At 40.1% G+C, this 20,359-nt stretch overlaps 1 protein-coding gene and 1 long non-coding RNA gene across 3 annotated transcripts in view; one reads left to right on the plus strand and one right to left on the minus strand.

The window, feature by feature from the left end:
* Positions 1 to 18,905, minus strand: part of LOC135195718 (extracellular matrix protein A-like) — a 99,797-nt gene extending 80,892 nt beyond the window's left edge. The window contains exons 1-13 of the mRNA XM_064222139.1: positions 18,843 to 18,905; positions 18,425 to 18,559; positions 18,030 to 18,098; positions 17,504 to 17,638; positions 17,090 to 17,224; positions 16,707 to 16,762; positions 16,195 to 16,346; positions 5,007 to 5,138; positions 4,593 to 4,724; positions 4,003 to 4,134; positions 3,072 to 3,203; positions 1,864 to 1,992; positions 1,384 to 1,515 (exon numbers count right to left, since the gene is read on the minus strand). Coding sequence (XP_064078209.1) covers positions 1,384 to 1,515; positions 1,864 to 1,992; positions 3,072 to 3,203; positions 4,003 to 4,134; positions 4,593 to 4,724; positions 5,007 to 5,138; positions 16,195 to 16,346; positions 16,707 to 16,762; positions 17,090 to 17,224; positions 17,504 to 17,638; positions 18,030 to 18,098; positions 18,425 to 18,559; positions 18,843 to 18,905 — 1,534 coding nt within the window. The remainder of the gene's footprint in view (positions 1 to 1,383; positions 1,516 to 1,863; positions 1,993 to 3,071; positions 3,204 to 4,002; positions 4,135 to 4,592; positions 4,725 to 5,006; positions 5,139 to 16,194; positions 16,347 to 16,706; positions 16,763 to 17,089; positions 17,225 to 17,503; positions 17,639 to 18,029; positions 18,099 to 18,424; positions 18,560 to 18,842) is intronic.
* LOC135199550 (uncharacterized) overlaps positions 1 to 20,359 on the plus strand; it is a 355,175-nt gene that overhangs the window by 142,806 nt on the left and 192,010 nt on the right. Inside the window, exon 3 of one of the 2 annotated variants that reach the window (XR_010311093.1) lies at positions 20,093 to 20,201. The exons of the other annotated variant lie outside the window; for it this stretch is intronic. This is a non-coding gene — a long non-coding RNA (uncharacterized LOC135199550). Of the gene's footprint in view, positions 1 to 20,092; positions 20,202 to 20,359 lie in introns of those variants that run through there. 2 annotated transcript variants of the gene reach the window in all.

Genomic DNA, 20,359 nt, shown 5'->3' on the forward strand with positions numbered 1-20,359 from the left:
TTCACAATGAATAAAGGGCTCGGGTCGAGCGCATTTGCGCCCTCGGACCGAGCGCAAGGGGGAAAGGATCCATCCCGATTATGAGCGGAAACCTTGATCCACGATGAATTGATGCAATCAAAACATAAATGAAAATGAAAAGAATACTGCGCTTGCAATTCACTTCATACAAGATAAAAGGGGGAAGGATCAATTCCCGGGTAAGAGCGGAAACATGATCCAATGAAAATTAGCATCAAAATAAATATATGAAATTGAAAAGATACGGGCAATTGCGATTTTCATCATAAAAAATAAAAAGGGGGGAAAGATTTTCCGGTAAAAGGGAGCGGAAATTGATCCAAAATGAGTATTGATGCAATCAAAATTAATATATGAAAATGAAAAAGAATACTGTACTTGTTCCACTTTCATACAGAATAAGTTTTCGTGCCGAGCGCATCGCTCGGCATCGAGCACACAGGTAAAAAAAATATATATATATAAATAAAAAAAGAGTACTTACAATTTTCATTCACATATTTCCAAAAAACCAAAAATATACGGCTCGGAGCGAGCGCTCTCCCGCCCTCGGCACCGAGCACACACAATACGAGGATCATTCTGGGAAACTTTGAATTCCCGCACTTACGCCCTTCAGTCCCCGGCGCTCGGGTAAACGGAGGGCGTGGAGAAACCATGATCCTTTAATTCACAATTGAATTCAATGGAAATAAAGTTGAAATGATTGTACTTACAATTCAGTTTCACTAGATAAATAGAAAAAGAAAACACTACCATGCGAAAGCAACGACGATGAAGCGGGCAGAGAGCGATGAGACACACGTCTATACGCCAGCAGGCCGAAAGCAAAAGTGATTCTTTACCTCCCAGTCGCGCGGCGCGCGCACTGTCGGACAAGCAGTTAACTACCGAACCCCTTGTTCGAAAGCTTACGACCTATCCAGCTGCCGCTAGTAACCTTCCTATTGTAAAAGGACCGAAAGGTTTGTATCTCGTGTCGGAACAATGATATTGTTTAGTTTAAGGACATAGATATGGGTATCATAATTAAGTCATTTTTATATTCATGCACTGAAACCATACATATAATAAAGTTTGAATAAAAAAATATTTTGACTTTAATATTAGTGCACATAGGTCTAAGAGTAGCCTGAGCTAACTAAACCAATGAGATAAATCATAAATATTGAAAGCTCATCGTTCATTTGCATTTGATCTTTGCAGACTGTTTGGTACAAGCTCACCTTTTGTGTTCTTGTATCGCTATGTTACTGATACACATTAGCATGTGTGTGATTTATATAAGAAGGCACGAGAGTTCTTTTTATAACTAAAGTATTTAGAGAATCATTATACTGACAAATAAATCAAGATACTAACCATCAGCAGGAGCACAACACACACACCCTTTGCCAGAACATCCGTCTTTAATAACTCTTTCATCTTCTTTACAATAACCACTGGTGCTGCATCTGCCTCCCTCATATGTGCATGGGTACAACTCCTCACATGCTGTAAAGGAAATCCAAACCTATTATTTCCATGTTGTAAGAAAAAATATTTTCATACTGAACTACTTATGAGTATAATTGTTTGTTAGAATAATTGTACACTAAAACACTAGCCTTAAACAGATATTAATCAATATATGCATGAAATTATCAGCACAGAAAATAAGTCCTAAACAGTACCCAAAAAAAGTTCAAATATCTCTATTAATACTGAGAGAGAGAGAGAGAGAGAGAGAGAGAGAGAGAGAGAGAGAGAGAGAGAGAGAGAGAGAGAGAGAGAGAGAGAGAGAGAGAGCTCTCCCTGCTATATTGAATTCTCTGCATTTAAAACTCTTCCAGGTAAACAAACCTGGCTTAAGAGCACAGCATCTACAATCTGGACCACATCCTCCTTCAATCTCTTCCTCTGAATCATAATTACATTGGCTCTTCCTACAGTACCCTCCTTTTTGGGAACACATACCCGAGTCTTGGCATTCTGTAATATTCGTAATTATTATATGTATTAGAAAAATAAAACAAAATTATGAAAAACACTGTCATATCATTAATGCAAACAAATTTTCTTCCATATGAAGAATCTGAAAATAATCAATTAAATGACATAAAACCCAGTGTTGGGAAATAGAGCTCATCATATCAAAGAGAGATGCATACACTATTAATTTTGACATGCCTTTGTATAGTCATACTCATCAGACACATGAAAACCTAATGAATTATCCACATGGCCCTGCTCCTGAATGCTTAAGAGTCCAAAGTCGTAATTGTGATAATCAAACATATTGTGTTAATGCCCAAAATATAACCAATAAAGATGATCAAGTTTTGGAGAGTCAGTCACAGTAATTTTTTCGAATCTTCAACATTTTCAATTAAATTATTTTTAATTTTTATAAAGAACTACAATCAATCAACTAAATATAAAAATTAAAAACAAATCATAAAATCCTTTGGATTTTTATTAACGTTTTAAGAGAAATTTTTTTATTAATTTACCAAATTTATCCTCATTTTGATCATTGTTTGGGTTTTTCTTAGTGTTGTATATATGTAAACTTATTTATTGTGTATGTGCATATCAGTGTAAAAGAAGCTTTATTTATAGTGTATGTATATTTGAAATTTCCTTTTCATTAATCAAAACACTTAATGACCTTGGCTGTTCCATTCCAACCTTTTGGGCCAGCCCTGTGAGAGCTGATAATCAGCTCAGTGGTCTGGTACAACTAATTTAATAATAATGATTTCCATATTGTAAAAACCTGTTTACTGTACTACTTATAAGTATAATTTTGTATTTTTTCTAAACTAAAACATGGGCCTTTAACAGATTTTAATACAAGCATGAAATTTTCAGCTTAGAAAAAAAGTTCTCAAGATTACCAAAAAATGGTCAAAGATCTTTATAAGTATTTCCTGTTTCTCTATAACTAAAGGTTTATATAGTATATATATATATATATATATATATATATATATATATATATATGAGAGAGAGAGAGCTGTACCTACTATATAGGATTCACAGTTTTTAAAACTTCCAGTTCAACCAACCTGGCTTAGGAGCACAGCATATGCAATCTGGACCATCACATGCCCCGTTAATCGTTATTTCTGTATAATAATCACATTGGCTCTTGCTACAGTATCCCCCTTTTTGGGAACAGATACCTGAATCATGGCATCCTGTAATCAGAATTTTATTCTAAAAATATAACAAAATTAAGAGAAACCTATCAGTCCAATGTAGAAGTGATTTGAATTATTTAGAGGCTCACTGCAATAAAATTTACTTTTATACCATCAATTTTCTTTATTTTAGACATTTTAATGCATGAAAAAAGAAACAAACTTTGAACATATTCTGTATAGTAAAAAAATCTGAATTTTTGTCGGTTAGCTACTTGGCTAACGCAGGAGTTTTCTACCCAGTTATATACTTTATAATACAGTACAGTATATATTACAACTGCTTCATCTTTTTATTATAAAACAGGTATACAATTAAATTACCTAGAGAATCAGTCATACATACATACATACATACAACAAAGCAAAACTAACCATCATCAAGATCAGGAGCACAACACACGCAGTGTTTACCAGAGCACCCCTCTGCAACAACTCTCTCATTTCCCCTACAATGACGGCGTCTGCTACATTTACCTTGTGCTTGTGTGCACAGGTCCAGCTCCACACACACTAAGAAAATTCAAATATTTTTTTTTTTATATTGTAAGATAGAATATTTATTAGCAAAAGGTATAATTTTATTTAGTGCAATAATTCTACTCTGAGGCATTAACCTCCAAAAGATGTTAATTAATAAAGGTACAAAATTTTCAGTACAAAAAATAAGTATTTGTTAAACATTACCAAGGAAAGATTAAACATCCTTTTGTATAATTCCTCTTACAGGAGTCTTAAAATATGTGTGTGTGTGTGTGTGTAATCTTATTTTTAAAATATGACCATGTAAACAAACCTGGTTTAGGAGTACAGCATCTACAGTTAGGACCGTTACATCCTCCTTCACTATCTTCTTCTGAATGATGATCACATTGACTCTTGCTACAGTATCCTCCTTTCAGGGAACAGATACCGGAGTCTTGGCATTCTGAAAATTTCAGAATTATAATTGAAAAATAAAACAAAATTAGGATAAAAGTTGTATGTCACTAATGTTCTCACTTGTGGTAGTTAACACTTTTCTGTCAAATATAAATGTGAATGAAATTAGTTGTAGGTTTATTTAAAAATGCATTTTGACTAGACAGTTTCATTTTTTAACATTTATTTGATGAAAACGTAAACATCTTAAACTCTAAGGATGTTCTTTTCTGCAAAACAATTTTGTTAGGTAAATGACTAGTTCAGAGATTTTGTATCTTGTGGAATGTTTTGTAATATTCCAAGACCATTTATACCATTATGAAATGAGTACACCTTGATAATAATAATAATAATAATAATAATAATAATAATAATAATAATAATAATAATAATAATAATAATAATAATAATAATAATAATAATAAGTAGTTATAGTATTTAAAAATAAAACAATATACTAACCATCTCCAGGAGCACAACACACACAATCTTTTCCAGAACATCCATGTTCAATAACTCTCTCATTTCCCCCACATTGACCATTACTGATGCATTTACCTCCTACATCTTTACATGGGTGCAACTTCTCACACACTGTTTGGGAAATGTAAAATCATATTTTTTCTATATTGCATGAAAGAAAACATTAGCATTTATAAAATGTCAATTAACAGGGGCATTAACTTTTCAGCATAGAAAATAAGCCATAACTATTACCAAAAGATTATTGTATTTCCTTTTTCAGTAGTCATGAAGTGAGGGTATATACATCTCTGAGAGAGAGAGAGAGAGAGAGAGAGAGCGCGGAAGAAAGAGAGAGAGGCACGCACGAGTCGAGAGAGAGAGAGAGAAGAGAGAGAGAGAGAGAGAACAAACCTGTCTTTCGAACGCAGCATCTACAGTTAATACCACTACAGCCTCGTTCAATTTCTTCTTCAGTATCATAATTACAATGGCTCTTGCTACAGTATCCTCCTTTATACGAGCACACACCCGAGTCTTTGCATTCTGAAAAATTAAGTTATAGTAATTGAAAAATAAAACAAAATTGTGATTGAGATTGCCATATCACTAATTATTCCACTTGTGTTAGTTAACCCTTTCAGTCAAATACAGAATTTGTTTAAATTATGTAGAGGTTTATTAAAAATATGACTATTAAGCTATAATTTTCACTTTAGATATTTGTATTATGACAACATATCAACATTGAACAACAGTGAGGATATATACTAAGACTTTGACCGCTTAAACAACCTAGACCATCACAGCCATTATTAATATTTATTTCTGTAGAAGGATTGCACTGACCCCTGTTTTTATATCCTTCATTCTGGAAGCAAATATTCTTGGTGGTGCATTCTGGACAATTTAAGTGTAAAAATGCATTTTCATTAGAATTTTACTGAATAATTAAAACACCCGATGGTTTTATGATTTAGTGACTGTGGTTAAAATTATTTCATGAAAACTGCTTAACGTGCTTAAAAAATAAGCCGTGACCAATAGCAAGAAATTATTTTATTTTCTTTTTCTTTTAGCAGTCTCAAAGAAAGGTTATATACATACTTCACAAAGAGAGAGAGAGAGAAAAGGGGGAGGGGCGTTTCCACACTATAATGAAAATTTTTCCAGATAAACAAACCTTTCTTTGGAATGCAGTATCTACAGTTACGACCATTACAGCTGCCATCAATTTCTTCTGAATCATAATTACACTGGCTCTTGGTACAGTATCCTCCATTTTGGAAATACATTCCCGAGTCTTGGCATCCAGAAAATTCACAATTTTTGGAAGTAAATTGTATTTTTCCTATTTATACAAACCTGAGGTCCTGTACATAAGGAATTACTTTTAGCGTAGCTGGAATTACGGCCGTTAAATTCTTGAACAAGGTGGTTAGGCAGTAACTACCGTGTGGCAGGTGGGTAGGCTAGCCTGCCCGGATGTAAACACTCCACTTTGCCTTTCAGCCCAGGTTCAGATTGAGGGGTGGCATGAGGTGGGCATGTATGTAAAGGACCTCAGGTTCGTATAGTTAGGAAAAGTCCCAATTTGTCGTAAATTGTATTTTTCCTAACTATACAAACCTGAGGTCCTTTACACATAGTCCTACCTCATGCCACCCCTCACTCTGTTCCTGGGCCTAAAGCAAAGTGAATGTTTACCTCCCAGTCGGGCGGGACTCCCGACTATTGAACAAGCAGTTAACTCCCGAACCACCTTGTTCGAAAGCTCACGACCGGTTCCAGCTGCGCTGAAGTACATTCCATATGTAAAGGACCTCAGGTTTGTATAGTTAGGAAAAATACAATTTACGACAAATTGTGATTTGTTCCGACAAATAAAACCTTCGGTCCTTTAACATATGGAACACTCACTTATTGGTGGGTGGAATCTGAGTCTTATGAACAGACTGGCGTTCGTCCGACCTTGGTTCCCTCCCTGGTCATAAGAGCAGAGGGAGGGATTCTAGCCTCTGCCCAACTGATCGGGGTGTGCACTGCAGGATCAGTGGTCAAACATCTGGACCAAATTCATAAGAGGGGGGCAAAGATGCCTCTTATGAATAGCAAGCAAGAACTAGTTCCTACACAAGAGCCAAATATAAGGTCTTGGGTTTGTCTCTTGTTGGCGTCCAATCCCCCCCTTGTTAGGAGAGTGGTGGATAACTGCTCCTATCCCTAATTTTATTTAATTTTTCAAATATTTTCCAAAATTTTCAAATTTTATAGGATATCATGACTCGGGTATCTGTTCCCAAAAGGAAGGATACTGTACCAAGAGCCAGTGTAATTATGACTCAGAAGAAGAAATAGACGAAGGTTGTAATGGTCGTAACTGTAGATGCTGCATTCCAAAGAAAGGTTTGTTTATCTGGAAAAATTTTCATTATAGTGGGGAAACCTCCCACCCCCCATTTCTCTCTCTCTCTCTCTCTCTCTCTCTCTCTCTCTCTCTCTCTCTCTCTCTCTCTCTCTTTGAAATATTTATGTACCCTTTCTTTAAGACTGCTGAGAGAAAAAGGAAATAAAGTAATTTTTTGGTAATGGTCATGGCTTATTTTTTATGCACATAAAGCAATTTTCATAAAATGATTTGAACCACAGTCACTAAATCATAAAATCATCGGGTGTTTTAATTATACCATACACACAAAGAACACTTCGTAATGCGAAGGCGAAAGCAAACAACAAAGGCGGGCAGAGAGGCAAACACAAGTCTTGCTCCGTCGGCGGCCGAAAGCAAACTGAATGTTTAGGTTTACCTCCCAGTCGGGCGAGAACGACGATCGAAACGCATTAAACGAGACAACTGAACCACACATTGCTCGAAAGCTTACGACCGGTTTCCAGCTGTGCTGAAGTTCCATATGTTAAAAGACCGAGGGTTTGTATTACGTGTCGAACAATCTACTTTTCTTTAGGCAAATAAAATGCCCCCGGCAACGGAAGAAAAATTTAATAATTTTGTTTCCATTGTATAAAAAACATAAATTATTACAATCAACTAACCCATTTCCAGGGAGCAAACAATAGATACATTTCCACTGCCTAAACATCCGTTTTTGAACCTCCAGTTCATTACTTGGGACAAACTGCATACCCTTGGTCGGCATTGACCTCCTTTATTTGTACAAACCGGCTTCTCACTACATGTATCTGGTAATACAAAACTTTTCTAGTTAATTTAATGGTCAGTAAAAACTGCATAAACAATATTTGGCGTTCGTTTACACTAGATTAATCAATGATGAGAAATATACAAAAGCTTATTAAGGAAACTCATATATCTGCTTTTAATAATTTTAATCATAGAATATAATCTTACTTAAAACATAAACTATATGAAGCGAGAAATCTATTTTGATGTTTTCGTTAACATAAATGGTATACGTATAGTAAAACTACTTTTAATTTTCCTTTTGCAAATATAATATACAGTGACAAAACTGAATATTGCCATTGTATAAAAAAATAAATTATTACATCACTAACCATTTCCAGGAGCACAACATATACATTCACTGCCAAGACATCCGTTTTGAACCTCAGTTTCATTACTTGGACAACTGCTACCTTGATGGCATTGCCCTCCTTTATTTATACGAAACCGGTTCTCACTACACGTATCTGTAATACAAACTTTTCTATTAATTTATGTCAGTAAACTGCATAAACAATATTTGGAATTGATTATATTGGATTCATCAATGATGAGAAATATCTATAAACTTTTTAAAGAAGCTCTTATATATTCTGCTTTTAATAATATTAATCATAGAATATAATCTAATTTAGAAACATAAATTATATAAAGCATGAAATCTATTTTAATGTTTTTTATAACATAAATGGTATACGTATAGGAAAACTACGGTTAATTTTCCTTTTGCAATTAAATACATAATAATAAAACTGAATATTGCTTTTATATGAAAAAATATTTTATCACTAACCATTTCCAGGAGCAAACAATTAATACATTCCACTGCCTAAGGACATCCGTTTTGAACCCTGCAGTTTCATTACTTGGACAAACTGCTACCCTTTGATGGCCATTGACCTCCATTATTTCTACAAACCGGCTTCTCACTACACGTATCTGGTAATACAAAACATTTTTGCTATTTAATTCATGTCAGTAACTGCATAAACAATATTTTGGTGAAGTCGTTTATATCGGATTCATCAATGATTAGACGCAAATATATAAAAGCTTTTGTGAAAGAAACTCTTAATTTGTATTTATTCTTTTGCTTTTAATAATTTTAATCATAGAATATAATCTAACTTAGAAATGACAATTTGTCTAAAATTGCATTTTTCCTAACTATACAAACCTGAGGTCCTTTTACAATAGGAAGGTACTAGCGGCAGCTGGATAGGTCGTAAGCTTTCGAACAAGGGGTTCGGTAGTTAACTGTTGTCCGACAGGCGCGCGCGCGCGACTGGGAGGTAAACAAATCACTTTTGCTTTTGGCCCAAGCAAAAACTGCAGAGTGAGGGGTGGCATGAGGTGGGGCTATGTGTAAAAGGACCTCAGGTTTGTATAGTTAGGAAAAATGCAATTTTAGACAAAATTGTCATTTGTTCCGACACGGCATACAAACCTTCGTCCTTTCCTTTTACAATAGGAAGACTCACTTCTTGGTGGGTGGAATCTGAGTCTTTTGTGAACAGACTGGTGTTCGCCCAACCTTGGAAGCCTCCCTGGTCGTAAGAGCGAGGGAGGGATCCAAGCCTCTGTCCGATTGATCGGGGTGTGCACCGCAGGATCAATGGTCAGACCTCTGGACCGAGTACTAAGAGAGAGGCAAGCGTATCTCTTCGTACCAGCAATGTAAGAACTTGTTCCTGTACAGGAGCAAAGTTAAAGTCATGGTTTTGACTCTTGTAGGCATCCACTTCCCCCCCTCTGTAGTGAACAGGAAGTGGTGGAATTATTCCTGCTCCCATCCCTCGTGAAAGGGATAGGATGGGGCTCTGTCATATAGCTCACCGGCATCTCGTCCTTATCCAGCAGGGTGATGACCGTATCCCTCTACCCACAGGTAGAGGGAAGAAAAAGATAGAAAGAGAAGCCAGTCACTTTCTCATCACTATCTATTCATACAGTCACACCAGGACTCGATGCTGTTCAGCTGCTAGGGTCTGGGTTAGCTAGACGACGTGTTGAGCAGCCACCACGGGTCCTAAGGAACCGATCCAAGGACCTATGGGGTCAATATCCAAGAGGTATAAGGAAGTTGCCTTCCATACCTGCGCCACGGAGAAGTTCTTACGAAACGCCAACGAGGGGGCCAAATACTTCTGATTCGTGAGTTCTCGGACGGGGACGTACGGATGTCGTCACTACCATCAGCCTCCTACGCCCTCCTGAAGACCTCACGCAGCCAGGACGAAAGAGTGTTCTTGATACTTCTTTTTCTTGTTGACCCCTTTGCTAACGGAGAGGCGTCGACACTCAGGCCCGAGGTGTCGAGTTCTCTTCAGATAGCGCCGTAGCGTCCTCAGGACAAAGCAGCATCTCATCCACATCATTATCTGCATGACGCTCCCGTACTCTCTTCGCCGATGCCAGGTCCAGCAAGACGAGGGTCATTTGAGTTCCCTGGGTTGGCAAGACCTTTGGAAGCTGCTCCTAAGCAAGGAGATCTCGAACGAGTTCGAGATGTCCAATCCCGTCAGTTTCAGGAGGAGCGACAAGGCGGCCTCTGTATCCTTGACTGTGGGAACTTAGAGGAGCTTCCTCGGCGGGAAGAAAAAAAACGAGGAAATCCGCTACCTGCTGAAGATTGGCTCTGAGAAGAGATAGGCCCCGTCTACAACACCAACCACCGAAGACGACCGACTTCCCCTGGTACACAGCTGCAGAGGACTGACGGACGTTTCAGCCATCTCTGTTGCTGCGCTACGAAAAAAGCTTCTCGTACGCAAGAGAAGGTGGATAACAGCCAGCCGTGAAGACGTAGGGACTGGACTGCTCGGTGGTACCGCTCGACGTGTGGCTGGCGAGAAGGTTGTGCCAATGGGGAAATCTCTCTCGGTTCTCTTGCGAGAAGAGCCAGCAGGTCCGGATACCAAATGGCCTGTGGCCATTTGGAAGCCATCAGGATCATCCTGAGATTCGGGATGACCAGTGCTCGACTGAATCACCTTGCGAATCAGGCTGAACGGGGGAAAGGCATAGGCGAAGAGGTTGTCCCACGGGTGTTGAAGAGCGTCCTCTGCAGCTGCCCATGGATCCGGCACGGGCCGCCGAGAAGAACACCTGGAGCTTCCTGATGTGCCGGATGGCGAACAGATCCTCGACTGGTCGCCCCCACAGGGAGGTCGAAGAGCCTTTCCGCCACGTCCTGGTGTAGAGACCATTCGGTCCTTATCACCTGATCCCGACGGCTAGAGTGTCTGCTACTACATTCCTTCCCTGGAATGTAGCGTGCCGACAGCTCTATTGAGTGTGCCTCGGCCCACTCGTGCACCTGCCGAGTCAACTGATACAACGGGAGAGACACTAGGCCCCCCCTGTTTGTTGACGTAAGCCACCACCGTGGTGTTGTTCGTACATCAACACCACTGAGTGTCCCATCAAGCGGTCCTGGAACTCTTGGAGAGCAAGGAACGCTGCCTTTAGTTCCAGATACATTGATGTGAAGGTGCTTGTCGTTCTCGTACCACACTCCTGAAGTCCGCAACTCTTCCAGGTGTGCACCCCATCCCTCGGTCGATGCGTCTGAGAGCAGCTGCAGTCCGGGGGGAGAGTGCCCGGAGGCATCCTCTTAAGGGGTTCCTGTCGTCCAGTCACCTGGCTAGGTCCTGCCTCACCTCCATGTGTCAGTGCCCATGGAAGGCTTGGGGGATCCGTCGCCTGTGACCAAACTCTCCTTTGGTCTCCCTGAAGAGACCGCAGGTGAAGACGCCCGTTAGGGACTGGCTTCCCGAGTGACGACAGGTGTCCGATCACGACTTGCCATTGCTGAGCTACCTGTTCCTGCCGAGGACAGGAACTGGTTGGCTGCCTCCTGAATCTGCTACCGTGTCGATCAGCATACCCAGGTACTTCATCCTCTGCTTGTGCTCGAGATCGGACTTTTCGAAGTTCAGAACGATACAGATCGCGACAGAACTCGAGCAGTCGATCCCTGTCCTGTAGCAACTGCGAGCGGGAGCTCGCCAGGACTAACCAATCGTCGAGTACCTCAATCGACGTAGGTTCCCGTGCGAATGGGCCCAAGCAGACACCAGAGTGAACACTCGCGTGAACACCTGTGGGGCGGTTGAGAGACCGAAGCAAACGTGGCCTGAACTGGTACACCGTCCCGTCGAGGATGAAAGCGGAACCGGTACTTTCTGGAGGACTGATGAATGGGTATTTGTAGATCCGCATCTTCAAGTCCACTGAAAGCATGAAATCGTTCTCCCTGATAGAGTCGAGCACTGAGCGTGCCGTCTCCATCGTGAACCGGGTCTGGCGAACCAACCGGTTCGGGAAGAGAGAGAATCTATCACTGGGCGCCACGCCTGTTTGTAGACTTTTCCACCAGAAGAGTCGGCTGTAAAGCCCGGTGACTGATCCGTACCGATTTCTTACAGTTCTCTTGCTCAGCATGTCTTGACTTGATCTCCTGTCTCAATGCTACGTCCTTCGATGCCCCTGGAACGTACGCCTGCTGTTGGACCGTGGTTCCCAATGGCTGGCCAGGCACTCCCCCACTTCCGGCAGCAGGTGAGGGGGAATGCCGTCCTTCCATTGTGAACGTCGTCTGGTTGTTGGGGCTGATCGAGAACCTGACAGGAGAGAGCCGATACCGCTCCGACTCATTCCAGTCCTCGTCGAGGTCGAAACCTCAGAGGACCGAAGGGATATATAAATACGATGTCGAAGACACGTAGAAACGCCTCTGTCGCAGTAGAGGAGGTGAAGGAGCTTGTTCGACCGTCCAGAACCGAGAGAGCCTCCTTGTCCGGAGACGAGAGACTACCTGGCTCAACCCAGTCGGCAAGCTCCGATCGCGGCAGACCCACCGCTCGATTTTTTTGGATTCCCTCTCGGGCCCCAAAACGACTCGAGCCGAGACGTGGCTCTGCTGGTGGGAGCGGCGATCCTTCCCGAGGTCATTGTGCTGACGAATCAGCGCCGTAACCTCGGCAAAGTTCCTCTGGATCTCGGAAGTCACAGCATCTTGCAGAGTGGACAGTTAAGCCCTTCGAAACAAGAGCATATTCCGAGAACCTTCCTCCTAAGAAGGGGGAACAGCGACAGCCCTCTCGGTCTTCCCCATCCACTTGCGCATACGTCCTGGCCGGTCCAAGAACCGTGCCTGGCACGTAGGGCGTCGTGGTGGGATCATGAGGGGCGCACCCCTCACGATCACTCCTCAATACCTCGCTCCTCCCGGTGTAACCGAGGAGGTTGAAGGTACGGGAGAGGCAGACCTGACGCTCCCTCGTCGCTCGCTGGCAGGACCAGTAGGCTTGGAGGGCTTGCAGGCGATCGTCAACCCGCGGTGACGATCGAGCTGCAGGCCTGGTCGAAACCGTCTCGCTGTGGAGAACGGAACGCTGGGACTGAGCACAGCGGCACTGATCTCGAGTGTCAGAAGAGCTGGTGCTGGTTGCCGTACCCGATCGCTCTCTGTGAGAGCGACGGTCAGGGCGACCCCTGGCAGGCTCCACTGTCGCAGTGAGACCGGTTGCTTGTCCGTCCCGGCACGTCACGTTCGCTTGGTTCCAGCCAGTGGCTGGCACGGCGAACGGGAGGGAGGACCTTTTCCCAGCCTCAGCCCGTGTCGGTCGTGGACCGTCACGTGCCCCCGGGTAGCCAGCTGTTCACCGCGAGAGTGAGAGCTGGTCTGGTGAGAGTCGCATGAGCGGCTGTCACCAGTCTTCCCGCCCCGTGCCGTGAACCTGACGCTGAGCGGACTCAGAGGTCTGGTTGGTTCCTGCTGCACGGTCGCTGGTAGGCAGACCGTACACTCGGTACCTCCCGCGAACGGGAGGCCGAGACGGACCCTGATGCAGTGGCAGAACCACTGACACCAGGCGAGGAAGTACCGGTGTTAGCCGGTACCCCTCTGGTCCCCACGTAGTCTTCTTCCTTGCGGAAGAAGAGACGGGCCCCGCTCCCGAAGGAGCAGGAGGACCAGGCGGAAGGAAACCCTCCCGTCCCAACGAGTGAGACGGGTCCCGAGAAGCTCCCGAGGAAGCTTCTTAGGAGGGAGGAGGCGACCTTCTTCTTCCTCGGCTGTAAAGCCTTAGAAGTCGAAGGGGAAGAGGCGGCGGCGACGACGATGAAGAAGATGAAGACGACGACCACGACACCTTCCTCCTCTTCTTCGTCAGCTTCCTCAGGACAGACGTAAGATCTGCTATCCAGGGCGGAGCCGGGGCTGCTGTAGCCGAAGCCACAGGGCCCGGACGCACCTGTACAGACAGACCAAAGTCTGGGGTAGTACCACCACGAACAGGGACGACATCAGCAGGTATGGGCATCTCAGGAACAGCAGGCACGGCCAGCACATGATCGGTAGGGACAGCCAGCGCAGCAACGGCAGGAACAGCCAGCGCAGCAACGGCAGGGACAGCCAGCGCAGTAACTGCATGGACAGTCAGCCCAGAATCGGCAGGTACGGCAGGCCGCACCGGAAACACAGGAAGTGGAGCAGCAGCCAGCAACATCCTGGTACCGGCGGCAGGTCCAGGGGCGAGTTCTAGGGCAGCGGAAGTGTGGTCGCTGCAGCGCGGCAACCACGAGCGGCGGCGGCACGCCCCCCTCTCGGTACGGCGAACGGCAATTCACAGCGGCTGTAGGCAAGACTGTTACCACGTGAGGCGAGTACACCAGGTGAGGAGGGACGTCGTCACCTGGTTGCGTGGTCACCACTCCATGGGTGACCGCAGTAGGCCCAGACATAGAACCGCAGCCCCTGGACACCAGCACGCTCTGCAATTGGAAGGACGCCCATACCTCACAAGGTCCACTCTCGTGCAGTAGCACCTGCGGAAATAATAGTAGTAGCGATTAATAAGGGGGGGAAAATCCCCTCGTGCGGGGGTTTGATCCCTCCCGAACGAGTGGAAGACCCCTAATACAATTGTACATCGGGCACCGAGCGCCCTCCCCCGCGCTCGACGGATCGGGCGAGGAGAAGAACGCCGATAACCTCCCCCCCCCCCTAAGGGGAAGAGCCATCTGTGGGAACTGAGCGGGGGGGGGGTCTCGTTCCCCACCCCCGCACAGTACCCATGTACCCAACAACAATATAAGAGCTAGAACAATCGTGCCATCGGCACGAATACAAGGCATAAGGATCAATTCCCTGACTGAGCGGAACTTGAACCAAATAAATAATTGATGCAATCAATAATAAGGAACAAAATGAAAATGCATCTTGCAAACGATTCACTTCACAAAGAATAAGGGCTCGGATCGAGCGCATTCGCGCCCTCGGCACCGAGCGCAAGGGTGAAAGGTTTTATTCCTTACCTTTATGGATCAAGGTTTCTGGAAACCTTGATCCATAATGAATTGATGCAATCAAGAAATATATGAAAATGAAAAGACTACTGCGCTTGCGATTCACTTCATACAAATAAAAAAGGGGGAAGGATCAATTCCGTGAATAGCGGAACATTGATCCCAGTCCAACAATGCAATCTCAATAAAAAAATGAAAATGAAAAAGAACTGCACTTGCGATTTCACTTCATTCAAAAATAAAAAGGGGGAAGGATCAATCTCCGGGTAAGCTCGGAAATGATCCAAAATGAGTATTGCTACAATAAAAAATAATATATGAAAATGAAAAAGAATACTGTACTTGCGATTCCACTTTCATACTGAATAAGTTTCCGTGTCGAGCGCATTCGTTCGGCAACGGGCATACAGGTCAAAAATAAATATAAATGAAAAGAGCACTTACTTACGATTTTCATCTACACATTTCCAACCCAATATACGCTCGGAGCGAGCGCTCCCGCCCTCGGCACCGAGCATACCCAATCCGAGGATCATTCTGGGAAAATGAATTCCCGCAATTACGCCCTTCAGTCCCGGCACTCGGGTAATCGGAGGGCGTTGTGAACCAAGATCCTTTAATTCACATTGAATTCAATGAAATGATTGTACTTACAATTCAGTTTCACTAGATACATAGAAAAAGAAAAACACAATCATGCGAAAGCAAACGACGATGAAGCGGGCAGAGAGCGATGATACACGTCCACACGCCAGCAGGCCGAAAGCAAAAGTGATTTGTTTACCTCCCAGTCGCGCGCGCGCGCCTGTCGGACAAGCAGTTAACTACCGAACCCCTTGTTCGAAAGCTTACGACCTATCCAGCTGCCGCTAGTACCTTCCTATTGTAAAAAGGACCGAAGGTTTGTATGCCGTGTCGGAACAAACATAATTTATATAAAGCATGAAATCTATTTTGATGTTTTTTATAATATAAATGGTATACGTATAGCAAAACTACATTTAATTTTCCTTTTGCAAATATAATAAACAGTGACAAAACTGAATATTGCCTTTATATAAAAAAAAATATTTTATCACTAACCATTTCCAGGAGCACAACATATACATTCACTGCCAAGGCATCCGTTTTCAACCTCAGTTTCATTACTTGGACAACTGCTACCTTGATAACATTGACCTCCTATATCTGTACAAACCGGCTTCTCACTACACGTATCTGTAATACAAACTTTTCTATTAATTTATATCAATAAACTACACAAAGAATATATGCAGCAGTTAATAGTGGATTCACTAATAATGAGAAATATCCAAAAATATTTGTAAATAACCTCATTTATATTCAGGTTTAATTATTTTAATTATTGAACATGTTTTTTTATAGCATAAATGACATATAGTAAAACAACATCTACTCTACTTTTAGCAAATAAATTGCACACTGAGGAAAACTGATTTATTGCCTTACAATTGTATAAAAAATAACTTATTACGATCACTAACCATTTTCCAGGAGCACAATAATACATTATCCATCCACTACCAAGACATCCGTTTTGAACCACAGTTTCCATTGACTTGGACAACTGCTACCTTTGATGGGCATTGACCTCCTTTATTTGTACAAACTGGCTTCTCACTACACGTATCTGTAATACAAACTTTTCTATTAAATTATGTCAATAAACTGCATAAACAATATTTGGAGTTGTTTATACTTGATTCATCATTGATGAGAAATATCTATAAGCTTTTTAAAGAAACTCTTATATATTCTGCTTTTAATAATTTTAATCATACAATATAATCTAACTTAGAAACATAAACTATATAAAGCATGAAATCTATTTTGATGTTTTTGATAACATAAATGGTATACGTATAGGAAAACTACGATTAATTTTTCTTTTGCAAAGAAAATACATAGTAATAGAACTGAATATTTCTTTTATATAAAAAAATATTTTATCACTAACCATTTCCAGGAGCACAACATATACATTCACTGCCAAGACACCCGTTTTGAACCTCAGTTTCATTACTTGAACAACTGCTACCTTGATAACATTGACCTCCTTTATTTGTACAAACCGGCTTCTCACTACACGTATCTGTAATACAAACTTTTCTATTAATTTATGTCAATAAACTACATAAAGAATATTTGCAGCAGTTAATAGTGGATTCATTAATAATGAGAAATATCCAAAAATGTTTGTAAATAACCTCATATATATTCACGTTTAATCATTTTAATTATTAAACATGTTTTTTTATAGCATAAATGACATATAGTAAAACAACATCTACTCCACTTTTAGCAAACAAAATGCACACTAAGAAAACTGAATATTGCCATTGTATGAAAAATAAATTATTACATCACTAACCATTTCCAGGAGCACAACATATACATCCACTACCAAAACATCCGTTTTGAACCACAGTTTCATTACTTGGACAACTACTATCTTGATGGCATTGACCTCCTTTATTTGTGCAAACTGGCTTCTCACTACACTTATCTGTAATACAAACTTTTCTATTAATTTATGTCGGTAAGCTGCATAAACAATATTGGGAGTTGTTTATACTTGATTCATCATTGATGAGAAATATCTATAAGCGTTTTAAAGAAACTTAAACATTCTGCTTTTAATAATTTTAATTATAGAATATAATCTAACTTAGAAACATAAACTATATAAAGCATGAAATCTATTTTGATGTTTTTGATAACATAAATGGTATACGTATAGGAAAACTATGGTTAATTTTCCTTTTGCAAAGAGAATACATAGTAATAAAACTGAATATTTCTTTTATATAAAAAAATATTTTATCACTAACCATTTGCAGGAGCACAACATATACATTCTCTGCCTAGACATCCGTTTTGAACCTCAGTTTCATTACTTGGACAACTGCTACCTTGATGGCATTGACCTCCTTTATTTGTACAAACTGGCTTCTCACTACACGTATCTGTAATACAAACTTTTCTATTAATTCATGTCAGTAAACTGCATAAACAATATTTGTAGTCGTTTGTACTGGATTTATCATTGATGAGAAATATATAAAAGTTTTTTTAAAGAAACTCTTATATATTCTGCTTTTAATAATTTTATTCTTACAATAAAATCTAACTTAGAAACACAAACAATATAAAGCATGAAATCTATTTTGATGTTTTTTATAACATAAATGGTATATGTATAGTAAAACTACATTTAATTTTCCTTTTGCAAATGTAATAAACTGACAAAACTGAATATTACCTTTAAATACAAAAATATTTTATCACTAACCATTTCCAGGAGCACAACATATACATTCACTGCCAAGACATCCGTTTTGAACCTCAGTTTCATTACTTGGACAACTGCTACCTTGATGGCATTGACCTCCTTTATTTGTACAAACCGGCTTCTCACTACACGTATCTGTAATACAAATTTTTCTATTAATTTATGTCAACAAACTACATAGAGAGTAGTTGGGGGTAAATAATAGTGGATTCATTAATAATGAAAATATCCAAATAATTTTGTAAATAAACTCATTTATATTCAGGTTTTAATAATTTAATTAGTTGAACATGTTTTTTTATAGCATCAAATGGCTATAGTAAAAAACAAACTACATCTACTTTAATTTTACCAAAAAAATGCACACAGAAAACTGAATATTGCCATTGTCTAAAAAATAAATTATTATATCACTAACCATTTCCAGGAGCACAACATATACATTCACTGCCAAGACATCCGTTATGAACCTCAGTTTCATTACTTGGACAACTGCTACCTAAATGGCATTGACCTCCTTTATTTGTACAAACCGGCTTCTCACTACACGTATCTGTAATACAAACTTTTCTATTAATTTATGTCAATAAACTACATAAAGAATATTTGCAGCAGTTAATAGTTGATTCATTAATAATGAAAAATATCCAAAATTATTGTAAATAACCTAATTTAGATTAAAGTTTAATCATTTTAATTATTGAACATGTTTTTTTATAGCATAAATGACATATAGTAAAACAACATGTACTCTACTTTTAGCAAATAAAATGCACACTGAGAAAACTGAATATTGCCATTGTATGAAAACTAAATTATTACATAACTAACCATTTCCAGGAGCACAACATATACATTCACTGCCTAGACATCCGTACTGAACCTCAGTTTCATTACTTGGACAACTGCTACCTTGATGGCATTGACCTCCTTTATTTGTACAAACCGGCTTCACAGTACACGTATCTGTAAAACAAACTTTTCTATTAATTTATGTCAATAAACTGCATAAAGAATATTTGCGGTAGTTAATAGTGAATTCATTAATAATGAAAAATATCCAAAAATTTTTGTAAATAAACTCATTTATATTCAGCTTTTAATCATTTTAATTATTGAACATGTTTTTTTTATAGTATAAATGACATAGTAAAACACCATCTACTCTACTTTTAGCAAACAAGATGCACACTGAGAAAACTGAATATTGCCATTGTATGAAAAATAAATTATTACATCACTAACCATTTCCAGGAGCACAACATATACATTCACTGCCTAGACATCCGTACTGAACCTCAGTTTCATTACTTGGACAACTGCTCCCTTGATGGCATTGACCTCCTTTATTTGTACAAACCGGCTTCTCACTACACGTATCTGTAATACAAACTTTTCTATTAATTTATGTCAATAAACTGCATAAAGAATATTTGGGGTAGTTAATAGTGGATTCATTAATAATGAAAAATATCCAAAATATTTTGTAAATAAACTCATTTATATTCAGGTTTTAATCATTTTAATTATTGAATATGTTTTTTATAGCATAAATGACATATAGTAAAACAACATCTACTCTACTTTTAGGAAATAAAATGCACACTGAACTAAATGAATATTGCCATTGTATAAAAAATAAATTATTACATCACTAACCATTTCCAGGAGCACAACATATACATTCACTGCCTAGACATCCGTTTTGAACCTCAGTTTCATTACTTGGACAACTGCTACCTTGATGGCATTGACCTCCTTTATTTGTACAAACCGGCTTCTCACTACACGTATCTGTAATACAAACTTTTCTATTAAATTATGTCAGTAAACTGCATAAACAATATTTGGAGTCGTTTATACTGGATTCATCAATGATGAAAAATATATAAAAGCTTTTTAAAGAAACTCTTATATATTCTGCTTTTAATAATT

This window comes from Macrobrachium nipponense, chromosome 23, assembly GCF_015104395.2.
Source record: "Macrobrachium nipponense isolate FS-2020 chromosome 23, ASM1510439v2, whole genome shotgun sequence".
NCBI lineage: Eukaryota > Metazoa > Arthropoda > Malacostraca > Decapoda > Palaemonidae > Macrobrachium > Macrobrachium nipponense.